Source organism: Salvelinus namaycush, chromosome 3 (genome assembly GCF_016432855.1).
Source record: "Salvelinus namaycush isolate Seneca chromosome 3, SaNama_1.0, whole genome shotgun sequence".
Classification (NCBI taxonomy): Eukaryota; Metazoa; Chordata; class Actinopteri; order Salmoniformes; family Salmonidae; genus Salvelinus; species Salvelinus namaycush.
In genome coordinates this window covers 73,186,280-73,206,134 of record NC_052309.1, presented here as the reverse complement: position 1 = coordinate 73,206,134, position 19,855 = coordinate 73,186,280, and the positions used below count along the sequence as shown (strand labels likewise).

General features: G+C 42.2%; 2 protein-coding genes across 2 annotated transcripts in view; both read right to left on the bottom strand.

The window, feature by feature from the left end:
• Positions 1-1,765: 1,765 nt before the first annotated feature.
• LOC120037587 (protein LSM12 homolog A) lies at positions 1,766-8,429 on the bottom strand. Its single transcript, XM_038983588.1, has 5 exons — positions 8,262-8,429; positions 5,008-5,141; positions 4,211-4,320; positions 3,507-3,633; positions 1,766-3,407 (listed from the first exon to the last, which is right to left on the bottom strand). The coding sequence occupies exons 1-5, from the start codon at positions 8,386-8,388 to the stop codon at positions 3,315-3,317; spliced, it is 591 nt and encodes a 196-aa protein (XP_038839516.1). The 5' UTR covers positions 8,389-8,429; the 3' UTR covers positions 1,766-3,314.
• A 5,372-nt stretch (positions 8,430-13,801) lies between these two features.
• Positions 13,802-19,855, bottom strand: part of LOC120037573 (histone deacetylase 5-like) — a 93,963-nt gene continuing 87,909 nt past the window's right edge. Inside the window, exons 16-25 of the mRNA XM_038983583.1 lie at positions 18,389-18,438; positions 18,038-18,145; positions 17,740-17,795; positions 17,436-17,523; positions 17,088-17,305; positions 16,799-16,917; positions 16,338-16,471; positions 16,112-16,196; positions 15,807-15,972; positions 13,802-15,573 (exon numbers count right to left, since the gene is read on the bottom strand). Of these exons, the coding sequence (XP_038839511.1) occupies positions 15,534-15,573; positions 15,807-15,972; positions 16,112-16,196; positions 16,338-16,471; positions 16,799-16,917; positions 17,088-17,305; positions 17,436-17,523; positions 17,740-17,795; positions 18,038-18,145; positions 18,389-18,438 (1,064 nt within the window). The 3' untranslated portion in view covers positions 13,802-15,533. The remainder of the gene's footprint in view (positions 15,574-15,806; positions 15,973-16,111; positions 16,197-16,337; positions 16,472-16,798; positions 16,918-17,087; positions 17,306-17,435; positions 17,524-17,739; positions 17,796-18,037; positions 18,146-18,388; positions 18,439-19,855) is intronic.

The following is a 19,855-nucleotide window of genomic DNA, read 5'->3' as shown; positions in this document are numbered from 1 at the left end:
AAACTCAACTCGTCATGTTTGGAGGACAAAGAATGCTGAGTTGCATCCAAAGAACACCATACCTACTGTGAAGCATGGGGGTGGAAACATCATGCTTTGGGGCTGTTTTTCTGCAAAGGGACCAGGACGACTGATCCGTGTAAAGGAAAGAATGAATGGGGCCATGTATCGTGAGATTTTGAGTGAAAACCTCCTTCCATCAGCAAGGGCATTGAAGATGAAACGTGGCTGGGTCTTTCAGCATGACAATGATCCCAAACACACTGCCCGGGCAACAAAGGAGTGGCTTCGTAAGAAGCATTTCAAGGTCCTGGAGTGGCCTAGCCAGTCTCCAGATCTCAACCCCATAGAAAATCTTTGGAGGGAGTTGAAAGTCCGTGTTGCCCAGCAACAGCCCCAAAACATCACTGCTCTAGAGATCTGCATGGAGGAATGGGCCAAAATACCAGCAAGTGTGTGTGAAAACCTTGTTAAGACTTACAGAAAACATTTGACCTCTGTCATTGCCAACAAAGGGTATATAACAAAGTATTGAGATAAACTTTTATTGACCAAATACTTATTTCCCACCATAATTTGCAAATAAATTCATTAAAAATCCTATAATGTGATTTTCTGGATTTTTTTTCTCATTTTGTCTGTCATAGTTGAAGTGTACCTATGATGAAAATTACAGGCCTCTCTCATCTTTTTAAGTGGGAGAACTTGCACAATCGGTGGCTGACTAAATACTTTTCTGCCCCACTGTATATACACATACATTTCACAATCATATTCCAAACTTGCCACACCACAGCATTTTCTTTATCTAAAGGCATCCATTGAAACAATATTCTTCTCAACAAGTTTATCATGCCACCAGTTGCTACACCATCTGAGAGTTTGACCACAAATTAATAGATGGACAATTATTTGCACCTGGAGGGGTTCTAGGTGGTGATAAAGGGGAAACTGAATAATAGGTTCATACACTGTCCTGCTGACCAACGCATGTGTAGGGTACTGTTTCACCTCTATACATGGAGTCCTGGACAAAGGAAAACTATTCTCAGCCTTAATTAATGATTTAATTTAGGTAAAAAATGTCAGAACTAAAGCCAGAGTGAAACTACAATGAGTGACTAAGCATGCCATTCTATAAGGAAGAATAGGCTCCTTTAATTTGTTGAGTGCATCTCCCTTGTATTTTTGATTATGTGGAGTAGCCCACAAATGCCCCTAGAGGCCCTCAATTTCACATGACAGGTAGGCAGGCCTACTCTATTTAATTCATTAAGTGAGTAAATAGGGAACATAGTATTTCAACACCTTTTGTGGCATTTCACCAAATTGATTTTTAGATATGTCATTGTGTAATTCTGACAATGTGCCATGGTTCTTTGTTATGTGGATACTTTTTTTATTCAAGGCAAGATCTTAGAGCTTGGATACTGTCTGATTTGACCTATTGAATGGACATGGTCATTGCATGTTTACCACATCCATACATCTCACCTTCATTTACATTTCTATGTTGCCCTCTGCTGACAATTTGAAGGCATAGCAGAGAACAAAAATGGTTTGCCTCAACTGCAATTCATCCATCCCTGATGACCCAGCTCAATAAAACATTGAAATAATGCATTTAACAAAACAATTAGGAGTTGAAGATGAATTCCTTTTCCCTGAGAAAGGAATATTTTGATATGAGTGTGCACAAAAGACTGATTGCTACATCAACTACTAGAAAACCATGAACACCAAAGACCAAAAAAGAAACATGACAAACTGCAAACGTCGTTTTTTTTATTTTTTATTTCCATGTTACTAGCTATTTAAAAATAAAAAATAAAATACTGGGAAGGAAACCTTGGCAACGGCAGCCTCGTTGACACACGATGGACGGGTAAACAACGCGGATGCCTGTCACAATTTAACCCCACTGGCCGAGCCTCCAATCAGGCTACATTGTTATAAACACGAGGCTGGGATAGGGGCCTTTGGGCCATTTGGGAAACCTGCTCCCCATCCCAGTCTCAAACATGGCATGGTATCTTTAAGTACATTTTTTTTCCAAAAGTGAATACAAAGCATCCCATACAGAACTGAGATCGATCTCATCGCACACGGTTCAGTGGCACGCCATATGATATTGGCCAACGTGGTTAATTAATTTGTTTTTTCTTGTTCGAACATGGGAGGAATGCATTGAGTCGGGCGGAAGAGCAGATTTCACCTGCCAAAGTGTGTCAATGGTCGGTAGACAATAGGAGTGGGAGATGGAGAATGTAAGAAAAGAGCTGGATTTCAATGTGGTCCCATCGTAGAAGAGGTACTGTATTGTAGAATCAAAGACCATGAGGGACAAGGATGAAAGGGAAGAGGAAAACAGCCCAGCCTCTACTCTAAAATAACACATGCCCTTTATCTTTAGCTTCCAGAATTAAAACTATACACAGAAAAAAAGAGCAAATTTAGTTCAGGCGGGACCATGCAGCAAGTGCTTATGGGTAAAAGCAGACAGTCATGTCTGTTTGGAAAAAAGGAAAGCATTTCATGAAAATATTTCAAGCTACTAGAACCAAATGGGTGTTTACAAATTGTATTTTTTATGAAAGGACAATTTGGGGGAGGTATTTCAAGTCTATTTTATGTCAGATTAATAATGTTAACACAATTTGAGTGTTTCCCCAGTTGAGGGAAAACAGCAATTTCAATAACCTACTGGGTGCATGTTTGTAAGATTGTGAGAGTTCCCATTCATCCCATTCACACGTGTCACTATTGGCATCCTTTCAGTCAGCTGTTAAAAAAATAACCATGTGGTTTCAAGAAAGCTATTAAAATTAGTGTTCTTGTCAAAACAGTATTTCAATATTAGAAAAGGTCCTTTATCTCTTACCATAAATTTCTACTCTTGAAATTTACGAAAAATGACTAGAAAATAGATCAACCAATGAATAGAAATCAAGTGACTTTTCTCTGTGAAATGGAAGTGAGGAGCAGGCTTGATGGCAGGAGGAGAGAAGAAACAGAAGGGAAGGTAAGAGGTCAAGAAGAAGAGTGTGGGTGGGGAATGGTGGCAAATTGAGATTACATTTGTTAGATTATCTTTAAAAATGAACTGGATATTTCCCTCTCGGTTGGGACCCCCTTTTGTCCAGTTCAAAATGTTGGACACCTCTGATGGAGGTGGGGGGGCAGGGGAACACTGGCCTTGGTCTGATGTTGAAGGGAGGGGAAGAGAAAAGAACAAACCAAAACTGCCTTTGTCGTTGTGACCTCCCCCAACCAATTCCCCCTCCCACACCCCCTATCCGGACTGAACCTCCGGCTCAAGATGATAAAGTGGAGTCTTTCTGTGTTTGCTGTGCTTGTGGCCGCTGCACTGACTTCTGGCTCTCCACATCTCTAAAATGTTTCTCCACCTGCAAGGGACAAGACGGGACAAGTAACATTTTATCCTCAATCAAATTTCTGGTACTGCAATTCCTGTATTCCCTTCAATGGTGGTAAGGCATACTCACTATTTTGCGTACGTGACTTAAAGCGCTACCCTCTTTGCCTTTGCAGTTCTCCACTTGGTAAGGTGGGGATATGACCACGTCGTCCATCACCATGATGTTCTTCTCCTGCCATTTGCAGTCTTTGATGCTACAGAGAGATGGAGAATGTTTTTGAAAAAAAGCACCCAGTAGCTGCCTTTAGTCAGGGTACTGAGGTTAAAGGTTTCAGGTCACACATTTAGACAGATGACTCAATGCAGCAGGTATCGGATGGTGGACAGGTGCATATCGAACAGCAACGATGCTGAAGAAAATATACAAACAAATTAAACAAAAGAACATTACAGAATTAACAGCTTACATTAGAAATTGGTCAATCAGTGTTGGTACTGAAAGACTTACGGTCATAGGTCACTCACTGTAGTCTAGGCCAAATCAGGGATCAACACTACAATCGCATTAGAACCAAGAGGTATAATGGAATGCATACTATTTGATAGGGTTTAAAACAAAACATTACTCAATCAAAGACTGGCATTAAAACTGGTTAACTAAACAGTGAAGGCAACCTCAACATCCAATGACACTATTTAAATGCATTGGGTAGCACTTTTTAAAAACAGCCTTCCCTGACCATTGGGGACCGTCATAGTAAGTAAATAACTGATGTTTCTATAGTCGGATGAAGCAAAGCCCCAGTATTAGAGACAAGAGACGATACTCACGTTTTATGTATAGTCTGGAATAGCTGTTGGCCCTCCACAGAGACTCCAGCACTAATTGCATATGCTTGGGATAACTTGTCTTCCTTTTCCGACCGTGCTCTGTTGGCAAGCTGCAGGCGTGTTGGAAAAGGAGAACCAAAACGTTAGAGCTGTTCACAATAGCCAACATTCTCAACTGAGAACCCCAAAAGCCCTTGGAAGTTTAAGTATGTAAAAGGCAAAAAATATATTTGGCATTGAAAGGAACTTTATAAGGAATTTCCACCCGTTAGCAATACAAATAAATATTAGAAACTGCTTACTGATAATTTTAGTCAAATGTGGAACAGGTGGGTTTTGTTTGATGCCGACCAAAGTTTAATGATATGGTGATGGAACATTTTAGGATTTTTTGGGGGCAAGACAATAGCCATTCATTCTTTAAATACACAAACAATCCATTCAGGTTAAACATATGGTTCCAATCAACATGTGAAAGCACCCAAAATTATACAATTCATTGACTCCGTGTTGGGACAGGGATTCCCAATTCCAGTCCTGAAAACCAATGGGGTGTGCAGGGTTTTGTTCCAGCCCAGCATAACCACACCTGATTCAACTAGGATAATCAGCTTGCCTAAACTAACGACAGTCTTTAGTCTGACTGAACCACAATTAGCTGAATCGAGTGAGTTAGTGCAGGACTTATTGATAAAGCTAATGACAAAATGACCAGATGTCCAATGATTCGTCACTACCTGGTATGAGAAGGAGATGTGTCAAGGAGGGTGTGAGGAGTGGTGATTGGCTGGTCTTACCTTGCTGACATTCAGAGATGCTAGTGGAGGAGGAGTTTCAGTGCGGTCATTAATGATGTCCACCTCAGACACGTAGGCTAAGTTAATCAGAACCACGTCGCTGACGTTTGCCTTTCCACTGGAGGGGGCGCATTCTGAAAGGGCAGTGGGTCAAGGCAAATAGGCTGTACTACACATTCAGAATGGAGGTCAAATTAGCAGCAGTTAGCATTAGACTAAATATACATGCAGGACTTGTATGTGAGGGAAACAATGGATCAGCTGGAATCATAATTCTATCACTTCTTCCACAAACATTAGGCTATGCCAGACCTGAGGTAAATTAACATTTTTATGTTATTGAGCTTAAGGAGAAGTCAGAACACACATTCTAAATGGCATAGTGCAATTTAGTCGCTCAATAGTGAACCACTGACCAAATAGGCCTAATAAGTGAGCACAACATATTCTACTCTAGTAGAACACAAAATCCAAGCACAGCACCAATCCAACTTTGCCAGGTGCTGGAGATCCCCTGATGGAACAACTTCCTCTTTCCCCCCCACATACCCCCTATATTCTGCCATTCATGTTCAGCCTCCTCACAACAGAACATCCTGTGATCATGCTTCCCCATAACCTAGGAAACAGGTCCAGGGTTTACCACTGCAGTCCAGGAACAGCCTCTTGCCCAAGAAACAATGCAGACTGTTACAACCCATAACATAAGTCCTAAACATAGGCTAAGCTCGGGACTTACCAGTCAAACAAACCACCAGCAACTAAACAAAATGAATAGCCCACTCAGAACTTCTCAAAGGAGATGTTAAGAAGCAAGCATTTCACAGTTAAACAACAGGTGTAGACTAAGAAGCATGTGACAAATACAACATTTGATTTGAAGACGGCATGAGGCGTATGCACACCACCAGGAGATCACCTTTCAACTCTGCTAACTTAAGTGAGGGGACAAAGAGTCCAATGCATTGTTTGTAAGGGAGGAGGTTGGGTACGAACGAACCACAATTCATCATGTGGATATCAGAAATACTGTGGAGCGAAAGAGGGGAAATAGCCTGCTAGGCAGAAAACAAAACAAAATTGGCATACTAAGCACAACTGCCAAGAGTAGCCTTCACAAACACCCAACTGTGTTAAAGAAAGCTCAAAGGATACTATCTAGTAGCAGCCTGCTCACTGCCCTTGAGACACGGTTTATAGTCTAGTGACAGACAAAATTCACAGAATGTCTGTGACCTCACAACAACCGAAGGCAGCACAGAACTTGCCCTTCAACTGATTTCCCGAAAAGACTCTCAAACCTGAGCCAAGCTAATTATTTTCCTAATAAAAACCAGGTTGGATATGAGTAAAAGTTTGGGAAGAAGGCCTGTGTCTTTACTATGGTCAGAAACGTTTTCCCATTACAAGGCAGACAGAGATAAAGTGCTCAGAGCTGAACTCATTCAGGTTTACAATCCTTCATTTCACGGCTGCTGCACTTCCTCCATAACAGTAATAGAGGGCTGTGGATTTCCTGTTTGACATCAAGACCTTTCAGTGACTCACCAGCCTCAAGGGAAACAACCTAACATGCCATGAGGGTATGACTGACTGGATCTAGAAGCTGTATTTACCCCCTGCACTATACTATGCTATTGTGTCACCCTGAAAACATGACAGTGTGCTTCCATAAGCAAAATACCTCAAGTGAATAGGCCTACATGATACACATCTTGAAGAGTGACTTGTCCCCTAGCATTGGAAAAATACCCTCTATGCATCTCACAACATTCACAAAAAAAGTAGACTAGATTTAACTACCTTAACATTGTAGATCTGTTATTTAAAAAAAACAAGGGCTAGTCATCAACGGACATTGATCAAATGTCTCTAACTTAACAAGATCAAATGAGCAAAGTCTGAGGATTCTGAGGCAGTACTACCTTCCAGCCAGGTAATAGAGACCTGTTTGACATCCACCGGACCGTGAAGGTATGGAATGCACACTGTTGAAATCCACAATGCTGATGCAGTGTGATAACAGCTGACTGACAGACACATCACATTCCTTCCCTTGGCTGTGGCTGCAGTTGTTTCACTATCACAGGGTGGCCTGACTCTGGGCCTTTCTGTCCTATACCAGGCAGAGGTGGAAGATTGGCCGGCACAACCACGCAAACAGAATTCTTAGTGCTCTGCAATGTATGTATGAGCAAATAGTCCAAATCAAATGGCTTCCTTAGAGTTCTGCAACATATCAAATCTTGCACTTTTCATGACTGCCCATTTCTTTAAGCAGTGCTCTGTGCAAGCCTTAAAAAGGAATTTATCTGGGCTAAATGCGCAAGAGATGTGTATAATACCTCAACTTTACCCAACCTATTCTGTATAGGTCTTCTCCAAATGTTGCCTGTAAGAAATACACCTGGCTTCATCCTATCAACATCCTTCATGTTATGAAATACAAGTCTGCACATTCACATAACATATTTCACAGCAACTAGGTAACGTTGGCCATCTTCCAATATAGCTACAACTAAGAACTTGCATATAGTTAATGTATTTCTCAAGTCCGCTATAAAACACTTGACAGGGGTCAAAGTACTTAGGTAGGTAGTTACTAGCTAACGTTAGCTAACCCAAGAACTTGACAGTCACTCCTTTCTAAACGGTCACCGGTGAATCATGGCGTGTCAGTTTCGACAACGTAAGCTAACTTGGGGTGGGTAGCTAGCTTATCCTCAAGCCATCAACAATGTTCTTTAAATTACCATTGTTTTAGAGCATAATACAACTATAAGCGTGGTCTGCTAGTTAGTCCTTTTTCTAGCTGCATGCTAACTGTTTCTAAGAATTTGCCAGGCATAACGCCCCTTGGGAGCTGCCAGATAGTGATCCATACAAGGACTGACTGTGCTAACGCTGACCACAATAGCTTGGGTTAGCAAGTTAGCATTATGGCACAATACCATGCCAACTTCGATAGCTAGCTGGCTAACAACAAACATTAACTCAAGATCATGCCGATTCTAGACTTTACATACCTGGCTTGAAATAGAAAGTAACAATTTTTAAAGTAACTGAACGGAACAGTATTTAAATTGTGTGGTTAGCTACGTTTTGATCAAGAGTAAGCTAGTTAGCTCCCTAGCTAGTCTCCTGACTACGCTTGCGCGGATCTCAATTTGGCAAGCGCGACCAGTTACCCCCAGGCCCCTTGCAGCCTGGAAGACCACCGATTCAGTGACAACGGAAAATGGTAAAAAGGATACTCAAAGTCAACATCTTGGACTGATAGTCAAAGGCAACGACCTCTCCTTGCAATTGCTGCCCCAAGCAGGTGAGGCAGGAGACATGGCTCCCGACACTGAAATACTCCCCCGGTCCAGGAGCCGCCATCTTCTCCGCCAGGAAACGGGAGCGCCAGATTTACGTAAATATACGCCGTGGCGTCACTGACTATCGATAGGGAATGTTGATGGGCGTGTCATGGATTGATCACACTTCCCTGGGCGGTCCAATTCTCCACCACATGACTGGTTGATAGAGTTGAACCGATCTGGACCCCTAATTGTCCTGATCTAGTAATATTTTATTAGAAGTCCTTCTCGCCACAATAAAAGTCATATGCTTTTTCCATGTCAAAGAAAGAACTGTCCGACTTGCTAACTGGTTGAACGCGGCACATGTATTACTGCAACCAGTTTCCCAAGTCCGACATTTCCGAGTTCGACTACTAGGCACCCTAGCACATGAACGGCGGCAATAGTTCTTCTCAAGATGTTGCAATATTGGTGAGTAGGCCTATGCATAAAAAACATTTAGTTAATTCACTCACACTGTTTGGAGAATGAATTTGAGGGTTGCTTTGACCATACTTATAAACATCCCTCATCACAAGCACCAGAGTTAAACATCCATGCACTTGGCATTTCCCATTCATCTTATTTTTCCACCATAAATGTGTACGTGGAGTGGGCAGTCCTAAAGAAGTGCTTTTGACCTGCCTGTTACAAGCTTGAAGCCTCATTCAATGATGCTAGTATAGCAATAATCTGACTGGACCAGAGCCCGATTACGGACTGGGCACTTGCCCTGGAGACCCACCATATAGCATATAAAACACGTCATAAGCCATGACAAAATGTGTACAATTGCAGGAAATTCACTTTAAAACTGCAAACTGAGATAAAAAAATACTTTAAAATAACCACTCTCATCGACTTTACTATTCAAAGCCATGTATGTTATCCCACAACCAACACTGTAAATTAAAGATTTCTACTCCTCTTTGTATTGGAGCAGTGAATCGCTTTATTGAGTTTGACAATTAACAGGCCCACTTAAAAAATAAAAAGATACTCAAATAGGATGTCACAACATTACAATGAGTAATAAAGGGCTTTTTTAAAATATACACAACCTGAAATAACAGTAATCAGACTCAACATTCCCTTTAAGATCCTTGCTAACCCACAAGGTGGCGCTGTGCATAATGCAACTCATGAAAAAAAATTCAAAGGGACAGCGATTTTCATCAATAAATCACAGTAATAGAGTGCTCAAATAGCGTGTATTGCACATGTGTACACATATATGCACTTATACACGTGAGTAGCAATTAGTATAAACACATTTGTATTGTCGCAACAGTTAAGCATTTGAAAGAACACATGACATTAAGGAATGTGCTTTGATCAATTCAAAACGTCTGCATTAGTTATGACCAGAAGAGAGAAAGAATATATTTAAAATATAAGGTAAAAGACAGTCACATATTCAAACATCCAACCACAGAAAGTGGAGATTGAAACACCAGCGCAGTGGAAGGACACAGAGACACACTTCTCTTTCCAAAGTCAAAAAAATATACAATTACTCTTTGAACCTTGACGATCATAGGTCACTACATATACACAACGTATGAAATATCAATAAATATACATTATTTACTGAATAGCAAAATAGTGTGGCAGCAACAATAAAGCTATCTTCAAATGGTGGATAAGTCGATATAATTTACACAGACTTGGACGTCTTCCAGTATCTGTTTAGACAGAAAGAACACACTTGCATGGTTGCCACTTGTAGTTGTTGTTTTGTCTAAAGGCAACACACAAAAACATTCCTCTATTCTGAGTAGACTTTCTTGATTTGAGTGTTGTTTTTTTTGCTGCCCCTCCAACATACCCACAGGAAAAAAGCCCTGACCTACAAAACACACGTCAGTTCAATTAAAGAAAGGGTAATTCTGTCATTTGCCATCTCACCCACGGGACAGCCCAATAACCCTTATATATGCCATACAAGGTGGAGGTACAAAACTATGCACCAAATCTCAAAATGGTCAATGATTGAAATGAAAACATTACAAAACAAGGTCACAACAGTCCCATGTACCACAAGCACCCCCCCCCCCCCCCCCCCCCACACACACCATAGCCACATGTAAAAGGAAGTAGGAACCGCTGTGTATATTACATGCGAGTACAGTGGCATCCACCAACAATTTTGCAAGTGATGAGTGTTTCAATTCCTACCCCGATGACATGATTGTGACAACACTGTGATTAGAGTTCGGTCAAAATGGCAAATGCCTGTTTTTTTCTGTGACATCAGGTCACATGCCCCGCCTGGGAAGTAGTACCACTGGAAACCAACAACGAAAGAGCATACCATGGTCGGTATGACAATAGGAGCTATAAGGGTATGACGTTAAAGGGGTAGTTCACTCACAATTCAAAGTTTGACATTTTCAGACCTCAAAGGTGCTCTAATCTCAACATGATTCCAAGTCCCACACCATTGGTTAAGTAGATCCAGCTATACCGTGCATTCGGAAAGTATTCAGACACCTTTACTTTTTCCATATTTTGTTACATTACAGCCTTATTCTAAAATGGATTAAATAGTTTCCCCCCCTCAATACCCCATAATGACAAAGCAAAAACAGGTTCTTAGATTATACATTTTAAAAATGTAAATATAACATTTACTTAAGTATTCAGACCTTTTACTCAGTACTTTATTGAAGCAACTTTGGCATGATGCTACAAGCTTGGCTCACCTGTATTTGGGGAGTTTCTCCCATTCTTCTCTGCAGAGCCTCAAGCTCTGACAGGTTGGATGGGGAGCGTCGCTGCACAGCCATTTTCAGGTCTCTCCAGATGTTAGATCGGATTCAAGTCCAGGCTCTGGCTGGGCCACTCAAGGTCATTCAGAGACTTGTCCCGAAGCCACTCCTGCATTGTCTTGGCTGTGTGCTTGGAAGGTGAACCTTCACCCCAGTCTGAGGTCCTGAGCGCTCTGGAGCAGGTTTTCATCAAGGATCTCTCTGTACTTTGTTCCGTTCATCTTTCCCTCGATCCTGACTAGTCTCCCAATAGCTGCCGCTGAAAAACATCCCCATAGCATGATGCTGCCACGACCACGCTTCACCGTAGGGATGGTGCCAGGTTTCCTCCAGATGTGACGCTTGGCATTCAGGCCAAAGAATTCAATCTTGGTTTCATCAGACCAGAATCTAATTTCTCATGGTCTGAGAGTCTTTAGGTGCCTTTTGGCAAACTCCAAGCGGTATGTCATGTGTCTTTTACTGAGGAGTGGGTTCCGTCTGGTCACTACCATAAAGGCCTGATTGGTGGAGTGCTGCAGAGATGGTTGTCCTTCGGGAAGGTTCTCCCATCTCCACAGAGGAAATCTGGAACCATCGGGTTCTTGGTCACCTCCCTGACCAAGGTCCTTCTCCCCCAATTGCTCAGTTTGGCCGGGCGGCAAGCTCTAGGAAGAGTCTTGGTGGTTCCAAACATCTTCCATTTAAGAATGATGGAGGCCACTGTGTTCTTGGGGACCTTCAATGCTGCAGACATTTTTGGTACCCTTCCCCAGATCGGTACCGGCACAATCCTGTCTGAGCTCTACGAACAATTCCTTCGACCTCATGGCTTGGTTTTTGCTCTGACATGCACTGTCAACTGTGGGACCTTATATAGACAGAAGTGTGCCTTTCCAAATCATGTCCAATCAATTGAATTTACCACAGGTGGACTCCAATCAAGTTGTAGAAACATCTCAAGGATGATCAATGGAAACAGGATTCACCTGAGCTCAATCTCAAGTCTCATAGCAAAGGGTCTGAATACTTATGTAAATAAGGTGTTTTTTTAATTTGAGATACATTTGCAAAAAAAATTAAACAGTTTTTGCTTGGTCATTATGGGGTATTGTGTGTAGATTGGTGGGAATTTGTTTTTAAATACATTTTAGAATAAGGCTGTAACGTAACAAAATGTGGAAAAAGTCAAGGGGTCTGAATACTTCCCGAATGCACGGTATGCTCCAAACCCAAATGAATGGGAAAGTTTGATACTGGCACTGTCTAAAATGGTGAAATCAGATAATCTTTCCCATTCATTTGGGATTCAAGCATATCTGATTTCACCATTTTAGACAGTGCCAGTGTCCAACTTTCCCATTCATTTGGGATTGGAGCATAAAGCTTGATCTACTTGAGATGGACATAGAGTCATATAGACTTCAAATGACAGGGCTGAAAACCTCTAAAACTTTAATTTTGGATTGAACTAAGCTAGCCCTTTGTGTTTCATATGAAAAAGGGTAACTAGTGAGGGAGTAAGGCGTTGACACCCCTTTAACGTTTATGAAAACATCGTCACTGTATAGGTATTACAGTATGTAGATAAGTTCAATATACAGTTGTGTGACAAAGGGACAAAAGTACCTTACGATGGTGAGTGGACTGGTAGAGAATTGATTATATGATTAGAGGGAACAACTCTACAGAAATAACCTATTCCGTAATGATAGTTTTTTACCTCAATAAAGAGGACAAATGAGATGCAGAAGACTTGGTCAGTGTTGTTACATTGCTTGAAATAAAACAAAATGATCAATGTAGACAAGCACTCTGCACCACACATTATCTTCTGAGAGTATGCTGGTTAAAGTGATTCTCTAGTACTTTTGTATACTTTTTAGCCGGTAGTTCTGAAAGTTGTGCTCACGAGCAAAAAGTGGGCCCCAACAATAGTGTATTACGTGACATATGTGCACCATGTCATAGATCTCTCTTTCTCTGCTGTAGATGTACCATGTACATTTCGCTAGCTGGCGAGGGGCAGAAGCTCATTGGTTTTACTCAAATTGCTAGAGGGCTGGCCCAGGTGGGGGAAAAAAGGAAAATGCCGCAGCACAGCATCCAAAAAAACAGTGGCTTTTAAACTAGGGATTGCGTAGCTAATTGAGGTAAGACAGTAATTCTGCTCATAGATTATGCATGTATGAACTACACAGACACATCCAGCCCAAAGCGAGAGGTTTAAAAATACTTAGTAGTCGCCAAAGTTCCAGAGCATGTCTAAGGGAGGTGTCGGTTACCATTCTCTAGTAGATATACTTGATTTGTATGAATTCCTCAAGCATGATGATTGTGCTAATTCCCACTGAAAATATATATATTTTCCAAAGTATTTAATTTGTGTGATCATATAGGCGTCAAGTGCAAACACTTTTCATTGATTGAGAAATATAAATATTGATGGCAACAGAGGCCAGATAACACAGCACCTGGACACTAAGTCAAACAAATGGTTTATGACAGCTGACAAGTGGGCAACAGTTTCGAGGATTTGGGGTATTGCAGTGTAAACATCTAAAGTGGTGCTTGCTCAAGATTATTTGCCAAATGAGATCCATCCCATATCACCATTTCTGTTGTCTCTTTTTGTGTGTGGAAAAAACAAATGGCACTTAGAAAAAAGGACAAAACATTGATTGCAAAACTAACACAATGTGTGCTTGCTTAGGTGGCTTCTTTTTTTTTTTTTTTTACTCTTCTCAAATCTAATATTCATATCCAATTTGATTGGATTAACACTGTTATTGTCATTATTCGTATACATCTTATATTTTATACAAAATAAAACGTTTGTTTAAAAAAGTGACCAAGTTCAGTCCCTCCTCTCTAAATAAATGGAAAAACAATGAGTTTGTTATTGAACCGTCTCAGGTTGAGGGGTTTGCCAAAGCAGGAAAGGATGCAGTATTTACAAGTGACAGGAAGTGACATAGCAAAAAGTTGGTCGTTGTAGCGTTCAAATTTCCTCACAATCATACCGTCAGCCGCATATGTACGGGTCGGAATTGATAAAGGACGCAAAAAAAAAAGCTCAGTTAAAGCCACACTGACCTTTGACCTAGAGTATTACACAAACCCAGAAAGAGAGGAAAGAGAGAGGACATAGGAGTAGAATCCCATCTCTGCAGAGATGGCTAAAATGGTGCATTCTCTAGAGGAAATTAAGGCATTTTGAAAGAAACAAGCAAACAAATATACAAACAAAACAGACATGAGTGTAACAAGTGTGTGGATTTGTCTTTCTGTCCTGTGTTCTGCTAAGTGGTGGTGTAGTTGGTGTTAACAGGGATATTTAATATAAAAGGCACCAAGTTCTTCTAAAAACGTCTTTCTCCAGTCTCATGACCACCACAAGTCTCCCAGTCGCAGCAGCAAGCGTGAGACAACAAGTTCATAATCCAAGTATTATTCCACAAAATCCTTCCTCGTCCAATCCGTGGGCATCCATTGCACCAAGCGGTAAATTTCATTGTGGGTATGTATGTGTCCTTTTTTGATAGTCCAAACAAAGTAGAAGGGTAAAAACCACCTCAAAATGCATTCTCTCCCATACAAAGTGGAGGGAGCTGAGGCTTCCTGAAGAAAAAAGAAAGGCTGAATTGGAGAGATATGTTGTCTCCTTCAGCCAGTAAGTCTCCCTTGGCAGGACCCACAGCTCGACCTCCACTCCACAACCACAGCTGATAGCAGATACAGTGAAAGGAATATACAGTATATATATATTTATATATATGCAAATATACATATCATATGTTTGTGTGCTGCTTTGAACAGATTATTGAATAGACGCATGAGAATACCAAATGACAGACAAAATAGGAACAGAGGTACGCATGCTCTGAAAGGAAGAGCATTATTCATTGATACAACCCCATTGTTGTTCCTCTGTTGAGAACTTAGTGTGTATAGTATAATGCGGGTGTGTGAGTGTATTTGTGGCTGTTGAAATATTTTTGCTGCTTGTTGGCTTTTTCAGTTCTAATGTTCCTGAAAAGTATAAAGTATGACAAGAAATGTACAAAGCTTCTCGGGCCCCAGAGCCGAGGCACACTCCTGGATCCACTGCCTTCTGCTTACAAAAAAGATTGAAAGAAAAAAGCAAGACACAGGCTCTTCAAAAGGTCCCGCCTCTTCCTGCTTCTCCACCAATCACGCATATCCGCCGCTGGCCCCTTTAGGTCAGTGTGTGTGTGTGTTCCGCCTCTCCTCTCCCACACACACTTTAACAAACTCACCTCAGTGAGTTGGAAAGGGAGACTAGCACATGTCCATCAATCCTCAGAAAATGGAAAGAGGTGAGGCGAGGGCTGGAAAGAGGAGAGGATGGCAGAAGGCTAGTGCCGAAGAACATGGAGACAAAGGTGTCGTGACAACTCTCCGTTTCCTCCTACAAGACAGGCTCCTCTTCCATTGGCTCTTCTGTAGACCTGCAGGTACACCAAATAGGAAACAGCACGACATAGACATTAGCCTCTTAGTCATGCCAAAATAAAAGCCCCTACCAACGAAGGTCGGGCAAAAGGTATATGATAAGTCTACACCTTAACAAGTCTCAGTGGAACTTCAGGCCCACAGCCTTGTGAATGAATCTGATGTCTTAAAAACAGCCATTCCAAAACCACATAAAATCCCCAAAAGAGTGAATGGTGCAAGTGTTTACCTGCTGGTTTCCATGGAGATGGTGGAAGCGGTGGCCTGCTCAGTATCCACGGTAAGCGATGCCATGGCGGTGACCGTGTCGGCCTCATCCTTCTCTCTCCGCTGGGCATCCATTAAGGACTGGCCCACCGTGGTAGCCAACCTTTGGAGAGAGCTCCAGTGTTTACCTGCAGGGAGAGAAAGATAAGGGAGAGAAAGAGTCGTGTCAGTTTTAAGGGTGACGTGATACACATGACGCAAACACAACTAAGTGCATATGTGCAGGTAAAACACAATGATCATTTTGATTTTAGCGAACGAACTCACTCTGTATCTCGATGACCCTCTCCAGAGAGGCAGCAGCTTTTGGACAGGGCTTCTGTTGCAGGACAGCCTGTGGCAGGGGGTCCAACTAGAGAAACAGGTGTGAGAGAGATTGGAATGTAAAAACACAGAATTTCCCCTCTGAACAATTACATCCATCTCTACCAAATGACATGTAGTGTATGTGACATCACGCCACTCTCCCCTCCTATAGCAGATAATGTCATACCTCATCGCCGAGCAGGGCCGCCACACAGGACTCGGAGGCGTCACAGATGGCCGTGAGGTCGTGACCTCCTTCCAGCGCCAGGACCACACGTCCCCCCGCCAGCTTCATCAGCTGCTTGGTGAGGTGGCCAAAACCTGAGGATGGTTCAACACTGTACTGACGCTGTACTGAGTATAATCTGAGTAAATCATGAATTGATGTAAATAGGAGAGGTCTGCAAGGGAATTTTAGTTTTGTGCAGGTTTATGAAGAAAAGGCCCCATATGATAGGAAATAATTGAGGTACTTCAATATTCCTATGGAGTCTCTTGGCTTTTCTTCTAGTGGTTAAATACTATTCTTCCAGCAGGGGGTAGTAGTGTATATACAATTAGCTAGGGGACCCTCCTATAAAAGCACACACTACGGAAAAGGCTTGGCAGAGAAACTGACACGTAAAGACGGAGTAATGTTCAACTTACATTTAGCAGTGACGTTGTATCCTCCCAGAGGGGACTGGTGGCCCTCCACAGCATCAAACCCAGCGGACACTAGGACCACGTCAGGGGAAAACTCGTTGGCTATGGGCATCACCACCGTCCTGTATAACAGACAAGATGGAAAACAACATTTTATTTTCTTACGTTTCCAGATCATCTGCAAGAACTAAGCAGTGTGGAAATTGCTAAATAAGCAGAGCCTGTTCATATGAATGAAAGATCAGTGCCAATGTTGCTGCTCGTTCAGCTAATGACCAACAACAGTCTTCACCTGAAGGCAGTCAGGTACTCCACGTCACCCATGGGCGGTTCTACGCCCCCTGTCCAAGCGATGTTTGTGTTGAAGCCAACACCAGGTCCAACCCCCACCTCTTCAGGAGCCCCACTGCCGGGGAAGAAGTTTCCATCGTCGTAGCGATGAATGGAAATGTAAAGTACATTGGGGTCGTTGTAAAAAGCCTGCTGTGTCCCATTACCATGGTGAATATCCTGGACAGAGAATGGATATGTGAACAATTATACATGACCAGCATTGATCAAATAATGTGTGGTATATGTTTTGGTATCATGACAACACTAGCACATACAGGGCCTCGCTAACAACATACGGCCCACTCACCCAGTCCACGATGAGGATCTTGCTCACTCCTAGTTTCTGCTGTAGCAGCTTGGCTGTGATGGCCACTGAGTTGAAGAAGCAGAAGCCCCTGCAGACAAAGACAGACACAAAAGACATCCATTTTTCTTTTATCAGCAGAAACCGGGAGATTGTTTAATGCCACTGCCCAGTAGTTACTCAAAATGGACGCTTGTACCAATTATTGTATCAACCATCGCACACGTCATGTCTCTATGGAACTTCAACCAACTCCCTTGAAGCCTCTTAGCCACTCCTCTACACATGATTCCATGGGTGTACTCACATGGCAGTGGATTCCTCAGCGTGATGACCTGGTGGACGCACCACGGCAAAGCCGTTCTAAAATGGAGAGGAGTGAGAGAGAGAAGCGGTTCATGAGAAAATGTTGAGTAGGCATATCCATCAACAAAATGAAGTGACTAAGTGCTTATTGATCAGGGTACTACTGTGTCCACCCATGAACAAACCCACAGGGTATATTACATGATTATTACATATTATTCATTTTAAATTAAGGTAAGGTTGCCCCTGACAACTTTCAATCAAACAGTAGTGGAACGGAGAGAGGCTGGTAATGTTACCTTCAGTTCCCCGGCGGCCACTTTGAAAGCCAGCTCGATGACGCAGCCAACAGCCATTCGGACAGCGCCCGAGGAGTGCATCTCGTTCCACACAGTGTCACTGTCCACCTGCAGAGGGCAACAGAGAACACACTCATCCCCACCCTGCTACTGTTCTTTTAACACTGATAACATGATGATAACACTGCTGTAGGTGATGTAATGCTCAGCTTTGTGCTGCTTATGTTGAACGAAAATCCTACAATTAAACTGCATGACATTTTCTGAAACTGTATTATTATCCAATCTCTACCTCTAAATAAAATGTCAATGTAACTCCATTCTAAATGGATGGATGGATGGATGACTCACCCCAATGCCTCCACAGGGCAACACAGCATACATCTTCTGACTGATTGGACCTTAAGGAGCCAATGGGGACAGGGAGCAAAGGTTAGGTTGTAGTTTAAACAAGTTAAACACTATTTAGCCATATTTCAACATTGTATCACACACCTTTTAGCCTTCCTAGCAGAGTTATTTTCCCAAGATGCTTGGGATATGGTGCATTCGGAAAGTAGTCAGACCCCTAGACTTTTTCAAAATGTTGTTATAGCCTTAATTCTAAAATTGATTAAATGTTTTTTTTCTTTATCAAGCTACACGTAATACCCCATAACGACAAAGCAAAAACAGTTTTTTGGACACTTTTGAAAATAGATTTAAAAAAAAACAGAAATATCACATCTACATAAGTATTCAAACCCTTTACTTAGTTGAAGCACCTTTGGCAACGATTACAGCCTTGAGTATGACGCTACAAGCTTGGCACACCTGTATTTGGGGAGTTTCTCCCATTCTTCTCTGCAGATCCTGTCAGGTTGGATGGAGAGCGTCACTGCACAGCTATTTTCAGGTCTCTCCAGAGATTATCAATCGAGTTCAAGTCCGGGCTCTGGCTGGGCCCCTCAAGTACATTCAGAGACTTGTCCCAAAGCCACTGCTGCGTTGTCTTGGCTGTGTGCTTAGGGTCGTTGTCCTGTTGGAAGGTGAACCATCACCCCAGTCTGAGATCCTGAGCAGGGTTTCGTCAAGGATCTCTCTGTACTTCACTCCATTCATCCTTCATCATGTGCCTTTTACTGAGGAGTGGCTTCAGTCTGGCCACTAACATAAAGGCCTGATTGTGGAGATGGGAGAACCTTCCAGAAGGACAACCATCTCTGCAGCACTCCACATGTCCAATCAGCACTCCACCAGAGGAAATCTGGAGCTCTGTCAGAGTGACCATCGGGTTCTTGGTCACCACCCTGACCAAGGCTCTTCTCCGCCGATTGCTCAGTTTGGCCGGGCAGCCAGCTCTAGGAAGAGTCTTGGTGGTTCCAAACTTCTTCCATTAAGAATGATGCAGGCCACTGTGTTCTTGGGGACCTTCAATACTGCAGACATTTTTGGTACCCTTCCCCAGATGTGTGCCTCGACACAATCCTGTCTTGGAGCTCTACGGACAATTCCTTCGACCTCATGGCTAGGTTTTTACTGACATGCACTGTCAACTGTGGGACCTTATATAGACAGAAGTGTGCCTTTCCAAATCATGTCCAATCAATTGAATTTACCACAGGTGGACTCCAATCAAGTTGTAGAAACATCTCAAGGATGATCAATGGAAACAGGATGCACCTGAGCTGAATTGAGTTTCATAGCAAAGGCTCTGAATACTTATGTAAATAAGGTATCTTTTTATTTTATTTTTATACATTTGCAAAAATGTCAAAACCTGTTTTCGCTTTGTCATTATGGAGTATTGTGTGTAGATTGATGAGGAAAAGCTTTTAA

Coding starts and splice junctions, on each gene's coding strand:
- LOC120037587 (XM_038983588.1), bottom strand. CDS start 8,388: ATGGCGGCTCCTGGACCGGGGGAGTATTTCAGTGTCGGGAGCCATGTC. Junction 5,142..8,261: donor GTCCAAGATGTTGACTTTGA/GTATCCTTTTTA, acceptor CTGCCCTTTCAG/AATGCGCCCCCTCCAGTGGA. Junction 3,634..4,210: donor TTCCAGACTATACATAAAAC/GTGAGTATCGTC, acceptor ATCTCTCTGTAG/CATCAAAGACTGCAAATGGC.